The sequence below is a fragment of the Apus apus genome, chromosome 5 (genome assembly GCF_020740795.1).
Source record: "Apus apus isolate bApuApu2 chromosome 5, bApuApu2.pri.cur, whole genome shotgun sequence".
Taxonomy (NCBI): domain Eukaryota; kingdom Metazoa; phylum Chordata; class Aves; order Apodiformes; family Apodidae; genus Apus; species Apus apus.
In genome coordinates, this window is record NC_067286.1 from 1,543,633 (window position 1) to 1,562,397 (window position 18,765).

General features: G+C 58.2%; 1 protein-coding gene across 3 annotated transcripts in view; it reads right to left on the reverse strand.

Annotated features, from left to right (window-relative positions):
* Nucleotides 1–641: 641 nt before the first annotated feature.
* KDM2A (lysine demethylase 2A) overlaps nt 642–18,765 on the reverse strand; it is a 46,418-nt gene continuing 28,294 nt past the window's right edge. The window contains exons 12-22 of one of the 3 annotated variants that reach the window (XM_051620774.1): nt 18,480–18,606; nt 16,731–17,152; nt 9,968–10,051; nt 8,461–8,727; nt 8,150–8,281; nt 7,980–8,069; nt 6,390–7,105; nt 4,961–5,124; nt 4,487–4,645; nt 4,134–4,349; nt 642–3,356 (exon numbers count right to left, since the gene is read on the reverse strand). In XM_051620774.1, coding sequence (XP_051476734.1) covers nt 3,175–3,356; nt 4,134–4,349; nt 4,487–4,645; nt 4,961–5,124; nt 6,390–7,105; nt 7,980–8,069; nt 8,150–8,281; nt 8,461–8,727; nt 9,968–10,051; nt 16,731–17,152; nt 18,480–18,606 — 2,559 coding nt within the window. In that variant the 3' untranslated portion in view covers nt 642–3,174. Of the gene's footprint in view, nt 3,357–4,133; nt 4,350–4,486; nt 4,646–4,960; nt 5,125–6,389; nt 7,106–7,979; nt 8,070–8,149; nt 8,282–8,460; nt 8,728–9,967; nt 10,052–10,847; nt 10,996–11,510; nt 11,601–16,730; nt 17,153–18,479; nt 18,607–18,765 lie in introns of those variants that run through there. The other 2 variants (XM_051620776.1, XM_051620775.1) reach the window with 2 other exon arrangements.

The following is an 18,765-nucleotide window of genomic DNA, read 5'->3' on the forward strand; positions in this document are numbered from 1 at the left end:
ACCGTGTGCATGACACTGTGTGTGTGACTGTGTGTGTGTGAGGTCGCCCCTCAGTCTCCTCCAAGCTCAAGAGCCCCAGCTCCCTCAGCCTTTCCTCATCACGTTCCACTCCCTCCATCATCTCTGTGGCTCTGCCCTGGGCTCTCTCCAGCAGTTCCCTGTCCTTCTGGAACTGAGGGGCCCAGAACTGGACACAACACTCCAGATGTGGCCTCACCAGGGCAGAACAGAGGGGGAGGAGAACCTCTCTTGACCTACTAACCACCCCCTTTCTAATGCACCCCAGGATCCATTGGCCTTCTTGGCCACAAGGGCACATTGCTGGTCATGGTCATCCTCCTGCCCACCAGGACCCCCAGGTCCCTTTCTCCTCCCCCCAACCTGGACTGCTCCATAGGGGTTGTCCTTCCCCAGATACAAGACCCTACACTTCACCTAGTTTCTCCTTGCCCAGCTCTCCAACCTTCTGCTGCCTCACCCGCACCTCCAACACCAAATAAACTACCCCCCAAAAAAAGAAGCAGAACCAGAAGAAAACGAATTGTTGGCTCCTTCCCTCTCCCTCTGCACCACCCCCCAGAAAAAAAAAAGAACCCCCCCTCCCCAAAAAACCCAAACCCCACCAGCAGAGAGAGACTTGGTTTGTTTTTACCCTTAATGCTTACATTTAATTTTAAAGCACAAACATCAGAGATGGACTCTAAATCGCCAACAAAAAAATAGATATTTACAATATTTCTCCGGGGGGGGGGCAGGGAAAAAAGGGGGGGGGGGGCAAAGAAGAGGGGGGGTGGAGGGAAATGAAACGAAACAAAACCACAACCAAACCCTTGAAACAATAGTGAATTTTCTTGCAGGAGTTGCCTTTAGGGAGCAGGCTGGGTCATTTTGTTGTGTTGTTTTTGTTGTTTTTTTTTAAATCACTAAGTGATTTTTTTATATATATAGAATTCTCTCTTTTTAATTCCTTGTGGATTTTCAACCCCAGGTTTTGAGGCCTGGGGTGACACACACACACACACACACACACACACGCTCACACACACGCTCACTCACACACAGACGTGACAGCAGGGAGGGCTCATTGTTGTGTGTGTGTGTGTGTGTCCCCTCAAAGGGACCATGACGCAGGGAACCCACCCTCTTTAAGCTCTTACCCCAGCTTCTTTTTTTGCTGAAATTTGATTTTCTTCTGGAAAAAGTCAACAAACAAAACAAAGAAAAATGAAAAAGAAATCAACCCCCCCCCCTTCCAAAAAAAAAACCAAACCAAAACAACCAACCATGTTCTTGATTCCGTCTTTTCCCTGGAGCCACCAACCAAGAGGACTCCAGGACCTGCCTCTCCACTCTCTCCTCTCACCCCAGGGGGGGTGTGTGTTTATTTTTCTGCTCCAATCCCACGGGATCCACTGTCACAGGTTTCCCTTGTCCCCATGTCCCCTCACCCCCCTGGCTCCTGGGGGTCTGATCTCTCCTCCCTTATTGCTTCTGAAGCAGCAGTGGGGGGAGGGGGCTGCAACCCCCCCCCCAACCCTGCAGGGAACCCGAGTGTCCCACCCTCCCCCCCCCCCAAACTCTGGGGGACCCCCCCTTGGAGGGTTGGGGACCGATGGTGGCACAGGGTGGGCTGGTTTGTGCTATAGGTGCTGCTGGGGGACAACACATTGATGGGGGGGGGGGGTGTGTGGAAAAGTGATGTCCTGACACCAGGGAAGAGCTGGGAAGTGTCTGGAAGGGAAATAAAATAGTGACACCCCCCCTGCAAAAAAAAAAATTTCCAACCTTTTTTTTTCTTCTCTCCTTTTTTGGCCTTTTTTCTTTTTTTTTAGCCTTTTCTTTAGGGTGGGGGGTTTTTTTGTTGGTGGTTTTCGGGGTTTTTTTTTTGTCGTTTTTGTGGGGTTTTTTGTTTTTTAAAGTGCAAAAAGCTCTCTGCTGCCCTAGAGAGAGGTTCTTTGGACCGACCATTCATTGCAAAGGAAAACAAGGCAGCTAAAAAAGTTGGGGGGGGGGGGGGTTGGGAGGGGAGGGTTTGGGGGGTGGGTCGGTTTGAAGGAGAGGACAAGGCAGTGGGTGCCACTTCGGTCCCAAGGCCACCCCCACCACAGGCCACCACAGTCACTCCCCCACACCCCCCCTTCCTCCTCAACCCCCCCATCGAGTGCTTCATGATGCTGTGGGGAGCTGGGGAGGAAGAGGAGGCAGCTCCTGGGTGTGTCCCCCTCCCCCCCAAACCCTTAGCCCCCTCCCCATACTCACTCACCCCTGGCTGATGCTGAGTCCTCCCTGAGCTCTGCTGTAACTTGGGGGGGGTTCTCCCCTGCTCCCAAATGGTGCCCGAGGGGATACATGAAGTCCAGAGTGGAAGTGCCTTGTCACCCCCACACCCCTGCCACCCTCCCCCCCCCAAAAAAAAACCACCCCAGCCTTAATTCCCTGGGCAGGCCACAAAGCCCCAAGGGGCTCCTGGCCAGCGTGGGGCTGGAGCCACAGAAAGAGCCACTTGGATCCATGGGAGCTGTTGGAAAAGGGGGTGTTGAGGAGGTGGGGGGTTCAAGGAGGTGTGTGGGGGGGTCAATCCCAGCCCCTGCAGCCAGATGAGGGAGAGGGTGAAGGGAGCTGAGAGCACAGGGTGGGTGCTGAGCTGGTGGCACAGAGCAAAGGGGGGTGTGTGTGTGTGGGGAGTTTGTTCCAGCTCTGCTCCTGCTTTCCTTGGAGAGACCTTGACCCTCAGAAGCTTTTTGTGCTAACGGGGAAGCGACGAGTGTTTTGGAGGCGAGGGAGACGACGAGGAGGAAACAGGGGGGGGAAAAGCTGGGGGAGGGGGAAAGAGGGTGCCCCATTTCTCTGCGTAGAGATCTCCAGTACAGCCTCCGCCGAGGGAGCGGCCAGCCCCCGGGCACAGGCTCCCCTGCCATGTGGGTTGTTGTTTTGGCCCGTTCCTCCTCTGGTACTGGCCAGCCTGGCGGGACATCTTCATCAGCAGAAGTCCCGGGGGAGGAGGAGGAGGAGGAAGGACGGTGGAGCGAGGCCAGCAGCGGCCCTGCCTGCCGAGCCAGGTGGGAGGCAACGGCAGGAGACGGAGGGCAAAGGTGGGGATGTGGAGGAGCGGCTCTCCAAAAAGGGTTGGGATGGGTTCTTTTCCTTCTCCTCAGTCTACCCCGGGGAGGGTCTCTAGCTGATTTTTTGGATCAGCTTCTCATCAGACAGGCAGTAGAGGCTGTTGATGGACAGGTCCGAGATGAAGTGCTCACAGGCTTTGCGGGTGATCTGTTTGCAACCTCGCAGGTCGATGAGAGTGACGTTGGAGATGCGGCGCAGGTAGAGCAAGGCCTGGTCCGTCAGCTTATTGCAGCCTGGGGAGGAGATGGGAGGAGGAGGAGTGAGCTCCAACACCTCTGAGATGGGAGGTAAACTTCAACACCTCCACCACGCCAGAGCTGTCGGACAACAGGCCGACCGTGAGCCAACAACGCGCCCTCGCAGCCAAGAGGGCTGACGCCACCCTAGGGTGCATTCAGAAGAGGTTCTGCTCCCTCTCTACTCTGCCCTGGTGATGCCACATCTGGAGAACTATGTGCAGGTTTGGCCTCCCCAGCTCAAGAAGGAACTACTGGAGAGAGTCCAGCACAGGGCACTAAGATGGTGAAGGGAGTGGAGCATCTACCGTATGAGGAAAGGCTGGGGCTGTTCAGCCTGGAGGAAACTGAGGGCGGGGGATCTCATCAATGCTTATAAGTATCTACTGGGGGTGTCAGTAGGATGGGACCAGACTCTTCTCAATCATGTACAGTGAGAGGACAAGGGGCAATGCCCACAAACTGCTACACAGGAGGTTTAAGCTAAACGTAAGAAAATCTTCCTTTACCCTGAGGGCACTGGAGCCCTGGAACAGGCTGCCTAAGGGAGGTTGCGGACTCTCCACCCCTGGAGACATTCCAAACCCACCCGGATGTGCTCCTGTGTACTCTGCTCTAGGGGATCCTGCTTTAGGCGGGAGGGCTGGACTAGATGATCTCCCTCCCAACCCCAACCCCCCAGCGCGCGATTCCCAGGCGGGGCCGAACAGCCGCTTTGGGACAAGCAGGCGCAGCCGGGCCCCCGAGGAGAGCCACCCCCGGCAGAGCACCCACCTGCCATGTTGAGCTCGGTGAGGGAGTTGCGTGTGGAGGAGCCCACGGCCGTGAGGAGGTTGGCTGACTGGTCCGTGAGGTGGTTGCAGTGGCTGAGGTCGAGGCGGGAGAGCAGGGGCATGTGGCGGATGATGAGGCGCAGGGTGGCGTCCGTGATGTCCAGGCCGGCGAGCCGGAAATCGATCATGTTGCGGAGTTTGCTGCGATTGTCCTGACCTGAAAAGGGAGAGAGGGGATGAACCTGGACCACCTACCCCCCCCCCCCACACTGCTGGGTTGGGGTATTGCAGAGCTGGCAAGGCTTCCCTGCTCCGTGCCCAGCGTGTCACCCTCCTCCAGCTCCCCAGGCTTACTGGGTTTGTCTGTCGGGGGCGTGAGTAAATCCCGGATCTGAGGGTCCTTGATTCCTACTGCCCACCGAAGATCGAGGGTCCTGAGAAGGGGGCAGCTGGAGGTACTGAGAGCACAGACTGCAGACCAGGAACAGCCCGCTAAGATGAGGTCTTTCAGGCCTGCAGGGAAACGGGTAACAAGTCAGATGGGCTTGGTTGGCTCTGAGGCATCCCAGATCCCCAACCCTCCTTCTCCAGGCCCACGAAGAAGCTGCTCCTCTCCCTGCCTGGGGTGGGATGGGCTCTCTGAAGGAGGAGAGGTCAACCACAGCACTACTGGCTACTTGCTGGGTGACAGGATCCAGACACCCAGGAGCTTTCAGCCTGGTGGGTTCCAGGGCACAGAGCTTGCTCCTCTCACTGTGGTCCAGCCATCATGAAGCTTCAGAGCAGGCTGGTGGCAGAGGTGGGGACCCCTCCTCGGCCCATGCTCACCTGGCAGCCTGTTGACAAGCCACGTGAGCTGTTTTTTGGAGATATTGGTCCAGCTGAGGTCAAGGCTAACTGGTTGTCTTTTGATGATGCCGCTCAGCGCCTGCGGGGTGATGGACTTGCACCTGCTCAAATCTATCTTTGTCCACAATCTCTTGTCACAGCACCTGGGGACAAGGACAAGGCTGAAAGTTGAGCTCCATGGGACAAGAGACAGCCAGATTTTGGGGGAGGAGCCCAGCCTTGGTGTGGCCCCAAGCTGCAGCACAAAGTTGCTTTGCCTGGTTTCTCCAGGTTTCCTCGGACACGTGGGGAGGTCCATCCAGCCAGGGATGCCCAGAACAGCCCCAGTGAGTCACAGCTGTCTGCTTGCTCACCCCGTCCTGGGAGTTCCTCCCACCAGAGCAAAGATTTTGAGCATCCTCACTCCCAGCAGGCAAAACGCTCAGTCTGGTCCCACTCCATGGGAGACCCAGGACCTGATGGCAGCTGAGCTGTGGCCCTGAAGGTGCCACACAGGTGGCAGGTGAGGAGACACTCTCTGCCAGCCACCACGTCACACCATTCCCACCAGCTGTTGATCAAAGCTGGCTGGTTTTTTTTTCCTATCATGCCATTCCAACCGCTCAGTGGTTAGAAACCTCCCAGTTTCCAGTCCCTGGCTGTTCCCAAGCCCTCCATTCCCAGCTGTCCCAGTGCCAGCATTGTCTTCAGGCCTGTGGCCCCCCGAGGCATTTCCAGCCAGAGAACCCGTCCCTGCCTTCCCCAGCCTGCCAGGAGGCCCAGGCAGGACCAGGATGGGAGGCAGGGAGGGAAGGGCAAGGATGGGAGGCAGGATGGCAGGGGAGGAAAGGGCATCAGCACCTCACCGGGACACAGGGGAACACACAGGTGCTCTGGTGACAGGACAGCCTGCAACCACCTCCCAAGAAAGAGGACAGAGGAAGAGGACATTAAAGAGGAATTGTGGAATGGTTTGGGCTGGAAGGGACCTTAAAGATCATCTGGATCCAGCCACCCTGCATGGGCAGGGACTCCTCCCACCAGACCAGGCTGCTCCAAGCCCCATCCAACCTGCCCTTGAACACTTCCAGGGATGGGGCAGCCACAGCTTCCCTGGGCAACCTGGGCCAGGGTCTCACCACCCTCACACAACCAAGAATTTCCTCTTTGTGTCAACCTAAACCTCCCCTCTCCCAGTTTAAAGCCACCTGCCACCACCCCATCACTCCACGCCCTACAAAAGAGCAACACACATGGCGAAGGCAGCAAGCTGCCTGCAGGGAGACCGAGAAGGTCCCCTCCCCCTTCTCCCTCCACCTGCCCACCAGGCACAAGGCTCAGAACGACCATGCTTCATCCAGGGCTCAGGATGTGGCCACGTGTGTGCGCGCGTGTGTGTGTGCCCCCTCACCACGTCCCCAAAACTCACCACTTGTACCAGGTCTTGCACACCCGCATGCACTCGCAGAGCTCCCTGCGAGTGAGGTAGCGGAAGACGGACATCCAGACCTCGCGCTGCATCCAGCTCTCCTCGCCCTCCTGCACCCGGGCCCCTCGCCCGTTCAGCCGGGCCTCCCCTCCTTCCTCGGTGTTCTCTTCCTCCTCCTCCTCCTCTTCCTCCTCCTCCTCCTCGGCAGCTGCCTCCTCCTCCCCCCCGCCCCGCAGGGGGATCCTGGCGGGTGGGTGACGCATGACCAGGCGAGGGGAGTGCTGCAGGTTGGCGGAGGAGGCGGTGATGGCTTGCAGCTTGGGGACGATAGAAGTGCCGTGGACGTCTTTGGTGGGGCGTTGGAGGGTCACGGTGAGGTAGGAGCCGTGCAGCTTGGCCTTCTCCACCTCCGACAGCTCCTTCTTGCCGCTGGGGTTGTTCTCCTTCTCCCTCACCATGGTCCTCTCGGTGGCCTGGAGCCGCAGCAGCTGCCGCCGCTTGAAGCGTTCGTCTCTGCTGGCGCTGTGGTGGTCGCTGGGGCCGGCTCCGGGGGATGAGCGTGTCACCACGCCCCGGGGGGAGGCGGGGTCGTGGATCAGCTGCAGCATGGGGGTGGGAGAGTTGGGTGGGGGGGTGAGGGGCTCCTCGCAGCTCCGCAGGGGCCGCAGCACCTTGGCTTGCGCCGTGTCGTCGTCGCTCTCCTCCACCTTCCGCTTCTGTGCGTGTTGGGGGGAAGATGGGTGGGGGATTAGCAGGGATGGAGCCAGGGTGGGGCTGGGGAATGGACCCCCCTCCCCTCTTCCTCAGGGCAACATGCACAGAGGCAGCAGGACCTGCACGAGCAGTTTCCAGTACTGCCAGGACCAGAGTCCACCCACACCTGCAACCAACATTTTCCTTCGCCCTTCACAGAAGGTGTTGTCCCCCGAGGTTGGAGGTGGCTTCCACCCTGTGCCCCCACCTCTTGCAGTGGTAACCCTCAGGATCACAGCTCAACACAGGACACCGTGGGGACAAGAGGTGCTCATCACACCTGCTCGAAGTGCTGGGGGACCCAGACACCGGCCAGATGTGCGCCCCAAGCATGCACATCACCCAGAAGAAGGTGTCCCAGGGTAGCTGCTCCTCGCCTGGTTTGCCTGAGCTGCCACACTTCCATCCCCAGCAGCAGACATGGTCCTACAGGTGCCGTGGCAGGCGTGGGCTGGTGTCCCAGGTGACACTGGCAGGGGCCAGCAGGCCAGTTGCCGCCGCATGCTGGCTGCTTGCCACCTGCTGGAGGAGCCCCGCTGCCCCGGCCTCTTCTGCAGGAACCTGGCCTTGGCCTGCTGCTGGGCTCCCTGGGAGCCAGGGACAGAGAGCAGGGAGCTGTCAGCTCATCCCTCTATGGGATCCCGGGACCAGACTGTGGCAGGATGCCACCCGGCCCCTCGAGTGCTGCTTCTGCACCCTAAAGACCCCTCGCTCTGCTCCCCGGGGTTGCAGTGCTGCCTGCCTGCCCTCCTGCCCACCCTGGTTGAGCATGTCCCTGTCTCCCAGCAGGATGGAGGACACACAGCTTGCCCTGCCCCCACACAGCTCGCCTCCTACCTGGCCCTTCTCTGCGTCGTCACCCTGGTAGCATTTGGGGCACTCCCAGCAGTTGGGGAGCTCGTCATTGAGCAGCCCTTCCCCATCCATCTGCAAGGAGAAGAGGACAGTCAGGGACAGCCTTTCCCCACAGCCAAGCTCCCCCTGGCCCTTCTGCTCATGCTGCTCACCTGCAGGCAGCCAGGGTGAACAATCTCGTTGCAGATACAGCACTCCATGAGCTTCTTCTCAAAGTCCTGCGAGTCCTCGTTCTGATCCACCTCCCCACAAAGTGCACACGTGACCGAGTGAGGCAGCCTGGGCTACAAAGGAAAGCAGGAGTGAAACCAGGCCAAGGTGGGACGACCCTTCTCCCTTTTCTCCTCCGCTTCCCCATTGCCTGAATCCCCAGGAATCAAACTCGGTGGTTGCTTGACCCTGATGGGCCAGGGAGAGAAGCCCCTGCCAGGCTTCTGAGAAAAGGCCCAGGCTGTGGACTCACCGCTAAGCACTGCCGGAGGACGCAGGACTGCTTCATGCGGCCAGGCCCACCAAACTTCTTCATGTCCCTGCAGTAGTGGCACATGCCACACTCTCCCTGCATGCAGGCCTTGCATTTCCGGCACCGCACCCGCCTCCGCCTGGCGCCGGACACGATGGGGGACACCGTGGACCTGACGGGGGTCGGGCGGGGGGCTGGCTTCATGGTGTGTGGCTTGGTGATGGGGATGGTGGGCAGGCGCACCCTCAGCCGGGCCTGGAGCTTTAGCTGGGGACAGAAATAAAGAGAGAGAGAGAAGTGGTGTGAGATGGCAGCGCTGTGTTAGCTCAGACCAGAAAGCTTCTGAGCCCCAGGCTCACTCCTTGCTGCCTCAGCCCTCTGGAGACACGGGAGTCTGGAGGGACACTGCCCCAGCAGTTCTCCTCCTGCACGCTCTTGTCTTCCTTGCCCCACACAAAGAGCTCTCCCTTCCTCCCACTGCCCCCCATCAGGAGTCAGAAATGGGTCTGAAAAGGGTTGCTGAGTCCCAAAAGCGTCGTGGTGCTCCACCGAGAGCCACTCTTGCCTTCTGAGGGGAGAAATGACAAAGGCAGGCAGCCAGAAGGGCTGTCACCTCGCTGTCCCTCTGCCAGCTGTGCAAGAGGACAGGGCTCAGCTCCGACCTGAGTGCTCTGGTCACCCTCTTCCACAAGCTCCAGGTGTGCTGGGAACACCCAAGCATCCCTGTTTACAAGACAGGTGCAAAAATCCCAGCACAAGGACGGGGGCAGGGATGTGCCAGGCATCTGAGTGCTGCATCCAAAGCCTGAAGACATCTCCAGGTCCCTTTTCCCAGAAAATCTGCCTGAGATGCTTGTGCTCCTCAAGGACCAGCAAATCACAGTGGATCCCCTTGGGCAGGACAGGCAGAGACAGGCACCTCCAAAGGGCAATCCAAGAGGCTTGTTTGTCTCCAGACACCCACATGGGGTGTTACCCACCCTTCCCAGTGGAATGGGGTCCTGCTCTTCCCACATGCCTGCCCGTGAGCCTGTCTCCTGGCAGGAAGGAAGCAGTGACCTACAGGAGCCATCCTGCTGGGCTGTGGGGAGGCAGCCTCTGGAGGGGAATTCCAGCTGCTCCTCACCTCCATCTGTCCCAGTGAGCTCAGCCCAGGCCATGGCCCAGCTTTAAGTCCTGGGTTATGGGCACAGCTGGAGAGGGAAGGGCAGGGACACACCAAAAGGGCCCTTTTCAGGAGAAGATGGCTGCTACCTGCAGGTAGAGACCCCCAGGAGAGAAGCTGGTGTCGTTGGGGTTGCAAGAGCCAACTCTAGAGCACGGGAAAGGTTCGTCCCCAGTGCTGCAGAGGTGGTTGTGTCCCTGTCCTGCTCCTTTTGTGCCTGTTGAGGCTGGTACGGAAGCGATGCCACCACATCCCAGTCGCAGGCAGAGACTCAGCCAAGGGTAGTTCACCAGCTCAACCCCGCACGATACCCACCCAGGTCCCCTCCTCACAAGCTCCTACCTTGTCTCTCTTGGGCCACTGGACGATGGGGACGCCTGTAAGTGCCAGTTTGGGATCGCTGTTGGCGTATTCTTCTAGCAGCAGCTAATGGAGAGAGAGGCGGGGGGGAAACACACACACACACACAAAAAAAAAGAAAAGCAGAGAGACAAAAAGCACAGGTGTGAGCAGGGCAAAACAAGGCTCCCAGCAGATGCCAAGGCTGGGAAGGAGCCCTCCTTTTTTTACCCATGCCCCTGAGCAAGGGTCCCTCCCCTGTTAAGACAGACAAGCTCTGTCGAGTCGATCTGCACCAGCGCTTTCATCAACTGCATTTCAGCCCCGAGGCCCCGCGCTGCGCCCAGCTAGGGGGAGACTGCCAAGTTTTTGCAATCCAGGGGGGTTTTAAGGGGTTGGAAGGACGAGGGTCCCTCCATCTACCCCCCCTCCCCCATAAGGGTCCCTGGGCACAGGGCAGCTGGAGGGTGCAGCGGTGGCAGGACGTGGTGGCCCAGCAGGAGCTGCCAAAAGCTGCTCCCCCGCAGCGCCTCGGGGTTTGGCTTTGACTCTGACACGGGAGATCCCTGCACGGCACCACCAGATCCCTCCCTCTTGGTGGATGAAGGGTGTGGGAGGGGAGCTCCATCCATCTTCTGGCCCTCTCGCTCCCTTCCATCGCAGCCCCCTCCCCGCAAGCCATTCCCCACCGAATTTGCTCCTTGCCAAGGTGCTTTATTTACTTGGCGTTGCCATAGCTACGCCAGCAGGAGCCTCCTGCCGGCATCCCTGCTCGAGGTGCTTCCCGCTGCCAGGTGGGACCAGGGCAGGGACTGGCCGGTGTCCCCGGGGGGTGGCTGGTTGGCGTCCCCCCGGGGAGGCTGGCCGGTCCTGGGGTGCTCACCGCGGCTTTCCGGCGCTCCCTCGCCCTTCTCGGGCGGCTGCGGGAGGCAGGAAGCCGCGGCCGCCCCTCCTCTCCCCGGCGGCACAGCGTGCTGCTGCTGCTGCTGCCTACAGACTTTCCGCCTCCCCGCCAAGCCTTGCCAGGAACACGGGCTGGAAGGAAAGGTCAGGGGCTGGGGGGCTCACACACACACACACACACACACACACACGGGCAGGGAACCGCAGCCTCCCCTTGCCCGGGGCACCGCGGGGCGGGGGTGGCTCAAGCATGCTTTCAAGTTGCGGGGTGCGGAAATCAAAGGGGAGCAACCCCAGGTCCTGGAGACCAGGGTGGGCGAGAGCCTTCCCCCCCACCCCCCCGCCCCCCGTCCTCTCTGCCCCCTCACGCTCCTGCCTGGGGACACACACACACGCACACACCGCGGACCCTGCGAGCGCACCGCATGGCTCCCCCCGGCCGGCAGGAACTCGAGCGCGCCCCAAGGAAGGGGAAGGGAGAGACGAACCCAAGCACCAGCCAGGGACCCCCATTCCATCTTCTCCAGGGGTCCCCCCCCACCACCACCCCCCACCCCCTCCGCGGTCCCCTCCCACCCTGACGGAGTCCGCGGAGCGTCCCCACGTCCCCTCCCCGTCCCGCCAGCGTTGCCAACTGCCTGACCTTGCGCCTCTGGAGCTGCCGAGACTCGGGGGCGAAGTTTGCCGAGCCCTCTTTGTTTCGGTGCCCGCAACTGGAAGGGCTGGGGTCCCCACCCCCCCCCCCTCTCCCCAGACACCCCTTCCAGCGGTTAGCTCAGTCTGAAGGCACCCGAGGAGAACCCCTGATCTTCAGGGACATGCTTGGGGAAGCGGTCGTACCCAAACCCCCGCCTCCTCCTTTACACCCCCTAAGCTCCGAACAACCCACCCCCCCCCCTCCCCGCCGCCCCCCCCCCGGCTCCTCCCCGGCTCCGGCAGCCGCACTGGCAGCCGCGTGTTCCTCCCGAGCCCTTGGGCAGCAGCTTCCTGAGACTGAAACAATGCTGCTGCGTCACCCACATGCGGTTCCCAGCAATGCTTTGCAACGGGAAGATGGCAGAAAAAAAAAAGGAGGAAAAAAAAAAAAAAAAAGCCAACGAACGAGCAGAGAGAGAAAAAGAGAGAGAGAGAAAAAGAGGGCAGAGCTGTTCTGCTGCAGAGCCGGGAGGGGCCGGGCCGGGCGGCTGGTGCGGATTGGCGCAGGGACCCCGGGCGGTGTGGCCCACCTTCAGCCCTCCTTCCCACCTTCAGCCCTCCTTCCCACCCTCAGCCCTCCTTCCCACCCTCAGCCCTCCTTCCCCAGCGCCACGGCAATGGGAGATGCCCAGGCTGGGCTCCCCAGGGCTGTGGGAAGAGCTTTTACCCTTCTCCACACGCCCCCCCCCCCCCTCCCCACAGAAACGCTTTTCTTTTGTTTTCCCTGAGAGGTGGTTTTTTGGGGTTCCTGCTGGAAGCTGAAGCCACCTGGGGTTAGGAGACAGCCCTGGGGGGAGCGGGGAGAAAGGGCTTTCAAATGAAGGCAAGAGGGGTGAGCCCCCCCACTCCCCAAAAAAAAAAAACCCAAGCAAACAACAAACGTGGGAGCTGCTCCCGTCCTGGATGCACAAACCTTCCCTGACAAGGAGTTAGGCAAGTTTGGGAGCTGTTGTCCCAAAGCCACCGGTGAGCTGACCACTAGAGGGGGACCAAACCCATAGTGGGCAAAATGAAGCCCCCCTCCCCCCCCCCCCCAACCAGACCCTCCCCCCCATCCAGCTCCAGACCACCGCAATTAAAATGGAGGAAGCTCCTGAAATGAGGCAAGTTCCCCCAAAGCAGCTCAGGAGAACAGCAACTGCTCCCACTCCTGATGCAGCCAAAGCATCTGCTGGCAACCTCAGCTTCTGTCTCTCCTGCCCCTGGAGAGCCCAGGGGACACTAGGCCACACTGTCACCCCCTCAAACACCACCAGTGACACTCTCAAGCCACCAGGACAGGCTCTCCATGGATCTCACCAACTGGGGACACCCAGCCCCACAGCACGGCTTGGCCCAGCATGAAGAACATACTGGGTGGCTCTTCTGTCACAGTGACAAGGTCAAGTGCATCAAGATGGCACCTCGAGGTGACACCTGGTCAGGCAGGATGGCTGGATGGGTCTTTGGCCCCTGCACAGCTCCCATTTGGAGAGTGATCATGGAAGTGTCAGACATCTGGTGACCCCCACAGCACTGGCACATGCACCACAGGGGGACCTTGGCCCTTCACACTGGGTTTTAGTCTCATCTGACCCACAGGCAGCAGCAACATGTCCCATTGCCCTGCAGCAAACTGCACGCTGTCCCCATGGCCATGGAGAGGGAGTGGAGTGCCCTGAGCCTGCTTGCTCCTTCCAAGGGCACTCGTAGGTGCTCTTCCATCCCCCGGGCTTCAGCAAGTTGACACATTTGCTGCTTCTCTTAAACACGAGCACCTGGAGAAACAAAGTGTCTTGGGAGAGCAGATTCCAGCTGGCAGATTTACTGGGGCAGGAAAGAGAGCATGAGGCTCAGGAGAACGTTTCAGGTAGATGTGACCCACAGGAGGAGCAGGCCAGGCAGATGAGGAGAGTAACTTGGATTTATAGAGGAACAAGGAGATGTCTCTGATGATGGGGAGACCCAGCACAACACAGAGCCAGGTACATGGGTGATGCCAGACCAGAAGCTTTGAGAGGAGGACCCGGAGACAGGATCTGCACTTCTAGGAGAGGCTCTTCCTGTTTCTACAGTGCTTGGTGCTTCAACACCTCCAGGCAGAGCCTGAACATGACCTCCTTGTCCCAGTTACTGGTGGCACCACCGCAAAGGAATGGTTCAAACATGGGCTCAGGTCTCCACAAGTCAACAAGACAGCAGATCCGACAGCTCTAAAGCCAGGGGCCTCTTGGACCATCCCTGCTCCTCTGAAGTCCAAATGATGGAAACCAGCACACCCCAAGAGGGGTCAGAAGTGATGGACAGAAGCAGTCAAAAGACAACGGGACTTCTCAGAATCTGCCTCTTGGCCAATGACCTTTGCAACACCCCAGGCCAGACCATGCACAGAGGCACCACCAGATGCGTGGAGACTTTTCAGCAAGACTTCAGTGCTACAAGAAGACATGTCACAATCTCATTTCAGGAAGGCAGATCTCCTGAGGCAGAGCTAGAAGCCTTTTTGATTGCTACCAGCTGTCCCAGTTACACCACAGGAGAGCAGCTCTCAGTCACTGCTTCAGAAGGCAGCAACGTGGTGCCACCAGGAGCTTTCCACAGGAGACAGGCAAAGCTGGAAAGGTTAAGGAGATGCAGAGGTGGCAACATGCTCCTCCTGTTCCAGATGCCTGATGTAGCCTTTTTTATGGAGTTTCAGTGGACAGACAGTCCCTCCTGTCATGAAGCTGGAAGCATATCTTTGTCACCTCCAAAGTGTCATGTTCCACCATGTGATGGCTCCAGGCTCAACTCATGACAGGATACAGAAGTTGAGTCACATGACTCAACCCATGGACATCCTGAAGTCAGGATCACCACACAAAAGGCTGTGGGAACAAGCAGCATTTTCCTGCTCTGTGCCTGGGGACACTGGCTAGTAGAGGGTGGCTTGAAGCGTGGTAGGATGTTTGATCTAACAGGCAGATGGAGATGCCAGGTCACTACCTGTGTTTTCTCATCGTAGAGCCTGGGCACACCGTGTTCTGATCTGGGGTAGCAGACACGAAAGCCTTCCACCACTGGTCACAGCAACATGGTGCCAGCAGCAATGTTGGTGAGCACTGGAAACACCTTGGGTCTGTGCTTCTCCAAAGCGGGTCTTCCCAAAGGGTGCCAATGGCCAGATCCCAGGTCCACCAATGACCTCATCTGGTGACATAAAGGTCTCACCTGCTGCAGAGTGATGGCCCCAGAGCCAGGCTAAAGTGCTGTGGAGGATGTACTGCTTTCTGTTTAGCTGAAGTGACTGAAAATGGATCAGGCTGTAGCTCTTCACTAGCACAGAAAGAAGTAAATGAACAGAAGAGATCCAGGTCTGGATCCAGCACGAGGGATCCCACATGGATCCCAACTCCAAGAGCATGAGAACAAGGCCAGTGAAGGGCTGAGCTGACACACAGCCACGGTGGGACTGTGTGCTGGGAGGGTCAGCTACAGTTGTCATGAGAAAAAGCCATGAGAAGAGGGAGTGATACCCAAAGAAACAGGATGGGAACAGGGGCTGTATCCCGCACCATCGGTGCAGCCACAGATGCATGGATGGGCACTTTGTGCCTCTCCCTTGGTAACTTGTCCTGCCTAAAAGACATAAAACAAAGAAGGTGCTCTCCATACAAGCTGCTATTATGAAAATTAGACTTTCACTCTTTGGGCTTTTCAGTGACCAGCCCAGTTAAAAGGCTCAGCTGGACATGTCTGACCCCTCCCAGGATTGATAAGCCAGCCCACACTTGCCAGTTCCATCAACTCGAAGGAAACCTGAGTTTTGAAACCAGAGGTTTGCTGCAGTTGGACAAACTTGTCCTGGTTTCTTCAGCCACTGCAGTCTGATGACTAAGGATCTTCATGCTTTGAGGACACCCTGCAGCACAGGCTTTACCTGGGAGGCTGCTAGTCCTGAGGGCTGGAGTCCTGCAGCTCAGGACACTTCTGGACCTCAGAGGACAGCCAGCTCTAAGGGCCAAGTCCTTCACTGTTTGCTTTGACCAGACTGCAAGGACTTTTCCCCAGACACAGGGGCTTGTGGGTCCCATCAAAACCACATCCATTAGCTCTAGATTGTACCAAGTCCTTTGAAGAGGTCACAAAACCCATCTGAACACCAATACTGAACCTTCTGCCTTCGAAACACACAACACCAGCCTCCCTTTCTCAGTCCAAGGGTGAAATATGGAGCTCAGAAGCTCAGTGTAAGTTTCTCCAGAGCATCATACAGTCTGTGGCTGAGGCCACCCCACCATGGCTGCTCAGAAACACACACACACACCACATACTTGCAGGCCACAGCACACTCAGAGCACTTGAAGCCACAGGAAACCAGAACTGCAGCCCTGTAACAGCATCTACTCCTGCTCCTACAGCCAAGCTCCATCACAACTCAGCCTGCAAACAACATCCCACCCCCAGGACCCCAGAGCTGCACCCCAAAGGGCCCCAGAGTGCCAAATTTATCCAATGCCCCACAAAAACCAGGAGACAGAGCTGGGAAAGGAAACACAAGAGCAAAGAGGAGAATACACCCATGGCCGTGTCTGGATGTCAGCTTGGGGAAAGGCAAGCAGTTGAATGGACCAGTGTCACCAGGGGAGGGAGCAGGAGGTCCTTCTGTGACTTTAGGGGCTAAGATGGACTTCTGGGGAACAGAGAGAAGCTGCCATTCTCACTTCAGTGCTGAAAGGGCTGAGCCACCAAAGCTCATGGAGCCAGCACAACAGGTCTGGAGGATCCAGCTCAGGGTGTAAAGCAGGGCAGGGGAAAACAAAACCATCACCACCAACAAAAGACTGGTATAACCTAAGGTCACATTCCATGCAAACAACTCAAAGAAACAAGGCCAAGTCCACCTGGGGCAAGGAGAGGGCTCCAGCTGCCCCCATGTCCAGCAGCCCAAGGGGTCCACAGCCAGGACTGGAAACAAACTGCATCACAAACCAGCACTTTGGCACCGCCACCCCTAAGGGACCCAGAGGGTCCCCCGAGGAGTCCCAGGAGCCACGCTGGCTGGCAGCAGTTCCCAAGCCAGGGCTGTCCCTCAGCACCAGCTGGTGTAAGATCAGGGTCAAGGTCACACAAGCAGAGTGAGGAGATGCCCCAAGGGAGCAGCCAGGCCCGGGCTGGCGCCGCGCGCGGCTCCTGCCCGCTGACCTACCTTGACGTCGGCGATCAGGGCGTCCTCGTCCTCGATGCCGGTGGGAACACACTTCTTGTGCAGAGGGAGGGACTCCAGTTTGTCCACCAGGCAGCGCAGCCCCTCCAGCTCAAACTGGGTCAGGTGCACCCTGCGGGTCTTGCGGGGGCTGCCACCCGCCGGCTCCCAGGCCTGGCCGTTTTGGGAGCCCCGGCTGGAGTCGGAAGAGTCTATAGATGGGGTCTTCTTCAGCCCCGGCAGGCTGCTCCTGCAGCTCTTGCCCAGTTCATCATAGTCCACATTGGCACCGTTGGCTATGGGGCTGGTGAGAATGGACCTCCTGGTGACCGGTCGCCTGGGCTCCTTCCCTGCTGCATCCTCATCATCTTCCTCCTCCTCCTCCTCTTCCATGTTCACCGAGTCCGAGGAGCTCAGCTCCATATCTGCCACGATGGAGAAAGAGTGAGGGAAGAGCAGAGCGGCCAGGCAATCACTCTCATTAGGTGTTCAGTTTCTGGAGGAACCTCCTGGTCACCAGAGGTGCTGGAGCAGCAGGCATGTACAGGGACAAGGTGAGAGGAAAGGATGGGGCAGGTGGCAGCAAGCTGAAACCCTTTCCCATTCCTGGTTTGTTTTGTGGGGATGCACAGGATCTGGGAAAACCTCCCAGAGGAGGAGACAACAAATCCCTAGACTGAATTTCACAGAATCCCAGAATGGTTTGGGTTGGAAGGGACCTTCAAAGATCATCCTGTCCAACTCCTCTGGGCAGGAACATCTTTCACTAGACCAGGCTGCTTCAAGCCCCATCCAACCTGACTTTGAAGGACTTGGGATCTCCAGCCACCTGGTTCTACAAGTGACACGGGACCTTCATCCTGCCTTCACGATGGGAGAAAGAGGATGTGGACTCACTAGATGACCACAAGGACTCTGAGCCTTATTATGCAAGATGCAACAAAAGGGAAGGGGCTCCCCTGCTCCTTTCCTCTCAGCTCCCTGCACCAGTTCCCACTCAGTGGCAGAGAAAGGAAGATGGAAGCACTGGAGGCCTCCCGGAGAGAGGAGAACAGAGACCACCTTTCCCAAACCAAGTGCTGAGGGAGCTGCCCAGAGGGCCACAGGAGAAGAACAAGAGCTGGGAGCTGTGTCCCTCTGCCAGAGCCCCATGGACAGAAATGAAAAGCCCCAAAAGGTTTGCTTGGGTGGAGGCTATCCAGCTCTCTCCCATTCTGAAGAAGGGTCTCTGAGAAAAACCATCTCTTGAACCACTGCTTAGGCCCCAGGACCTTGGCTGCAAGGAGGCCAAACATGTCTTTTCCCTTGCACATCACCTCGACAGCTCTTTAAACTCTGCCTGCAGGAAAGCCCTGACCAGCATGAAAGCTTCACTGCTCCACAGCACAGCAGTGGTTGCTGCAGCTTCCCTCCACCTCTTCTGCTAAAGGCTTTGGGTGCACCAGCAAGGCCAGGAACATGGGTGCTGGTTTTGCAGCTGCAAGGAACCTGGCTTGTTGCAGGGGGCAAAGGAGGAAGCAAAAATCTGGCTAGTTTTGACTTGGCTCAAAGGAACAGAAACGAATCCCAGTCTGTTACACCCTCCCAGTGCTCAGGGAGGAAAGACCCAAAGAAACACCTTGTGAAACTGAAGCGATGGTCCCAAATTCTTCCCAGACAGCTCTCCCCTGCCCATGAGCCAGACAACACCTCAGCAGGAGGGTGCAGGGAACTGCCTGGGGCCAGGTGAAGGAGGAGGAAAGGGGGGCTTACCCATACTGAGAGATTCCTTCTGGAAGTCCTTGGTGAGGTGGGAGCGGCTGGTGATGCAGTAGACGTAACGCTCCAGCACGTACCAACACATCTCGTAATAGAAGGGATAACGAAACTTATTTGGAACCTGGAACAGAGGAGAGGGGAAAGGGATCAGCTCCCTCCACCACCAGGCTGCACACAGGTAGCTCTTATTACTGCCTCCAACCAGACCCATCCCCTCCTGAGGGACAGGAAACGCACGCCTGGGTTTAACAGCATCATTGGTGGCTCTGGCAGCCTGATG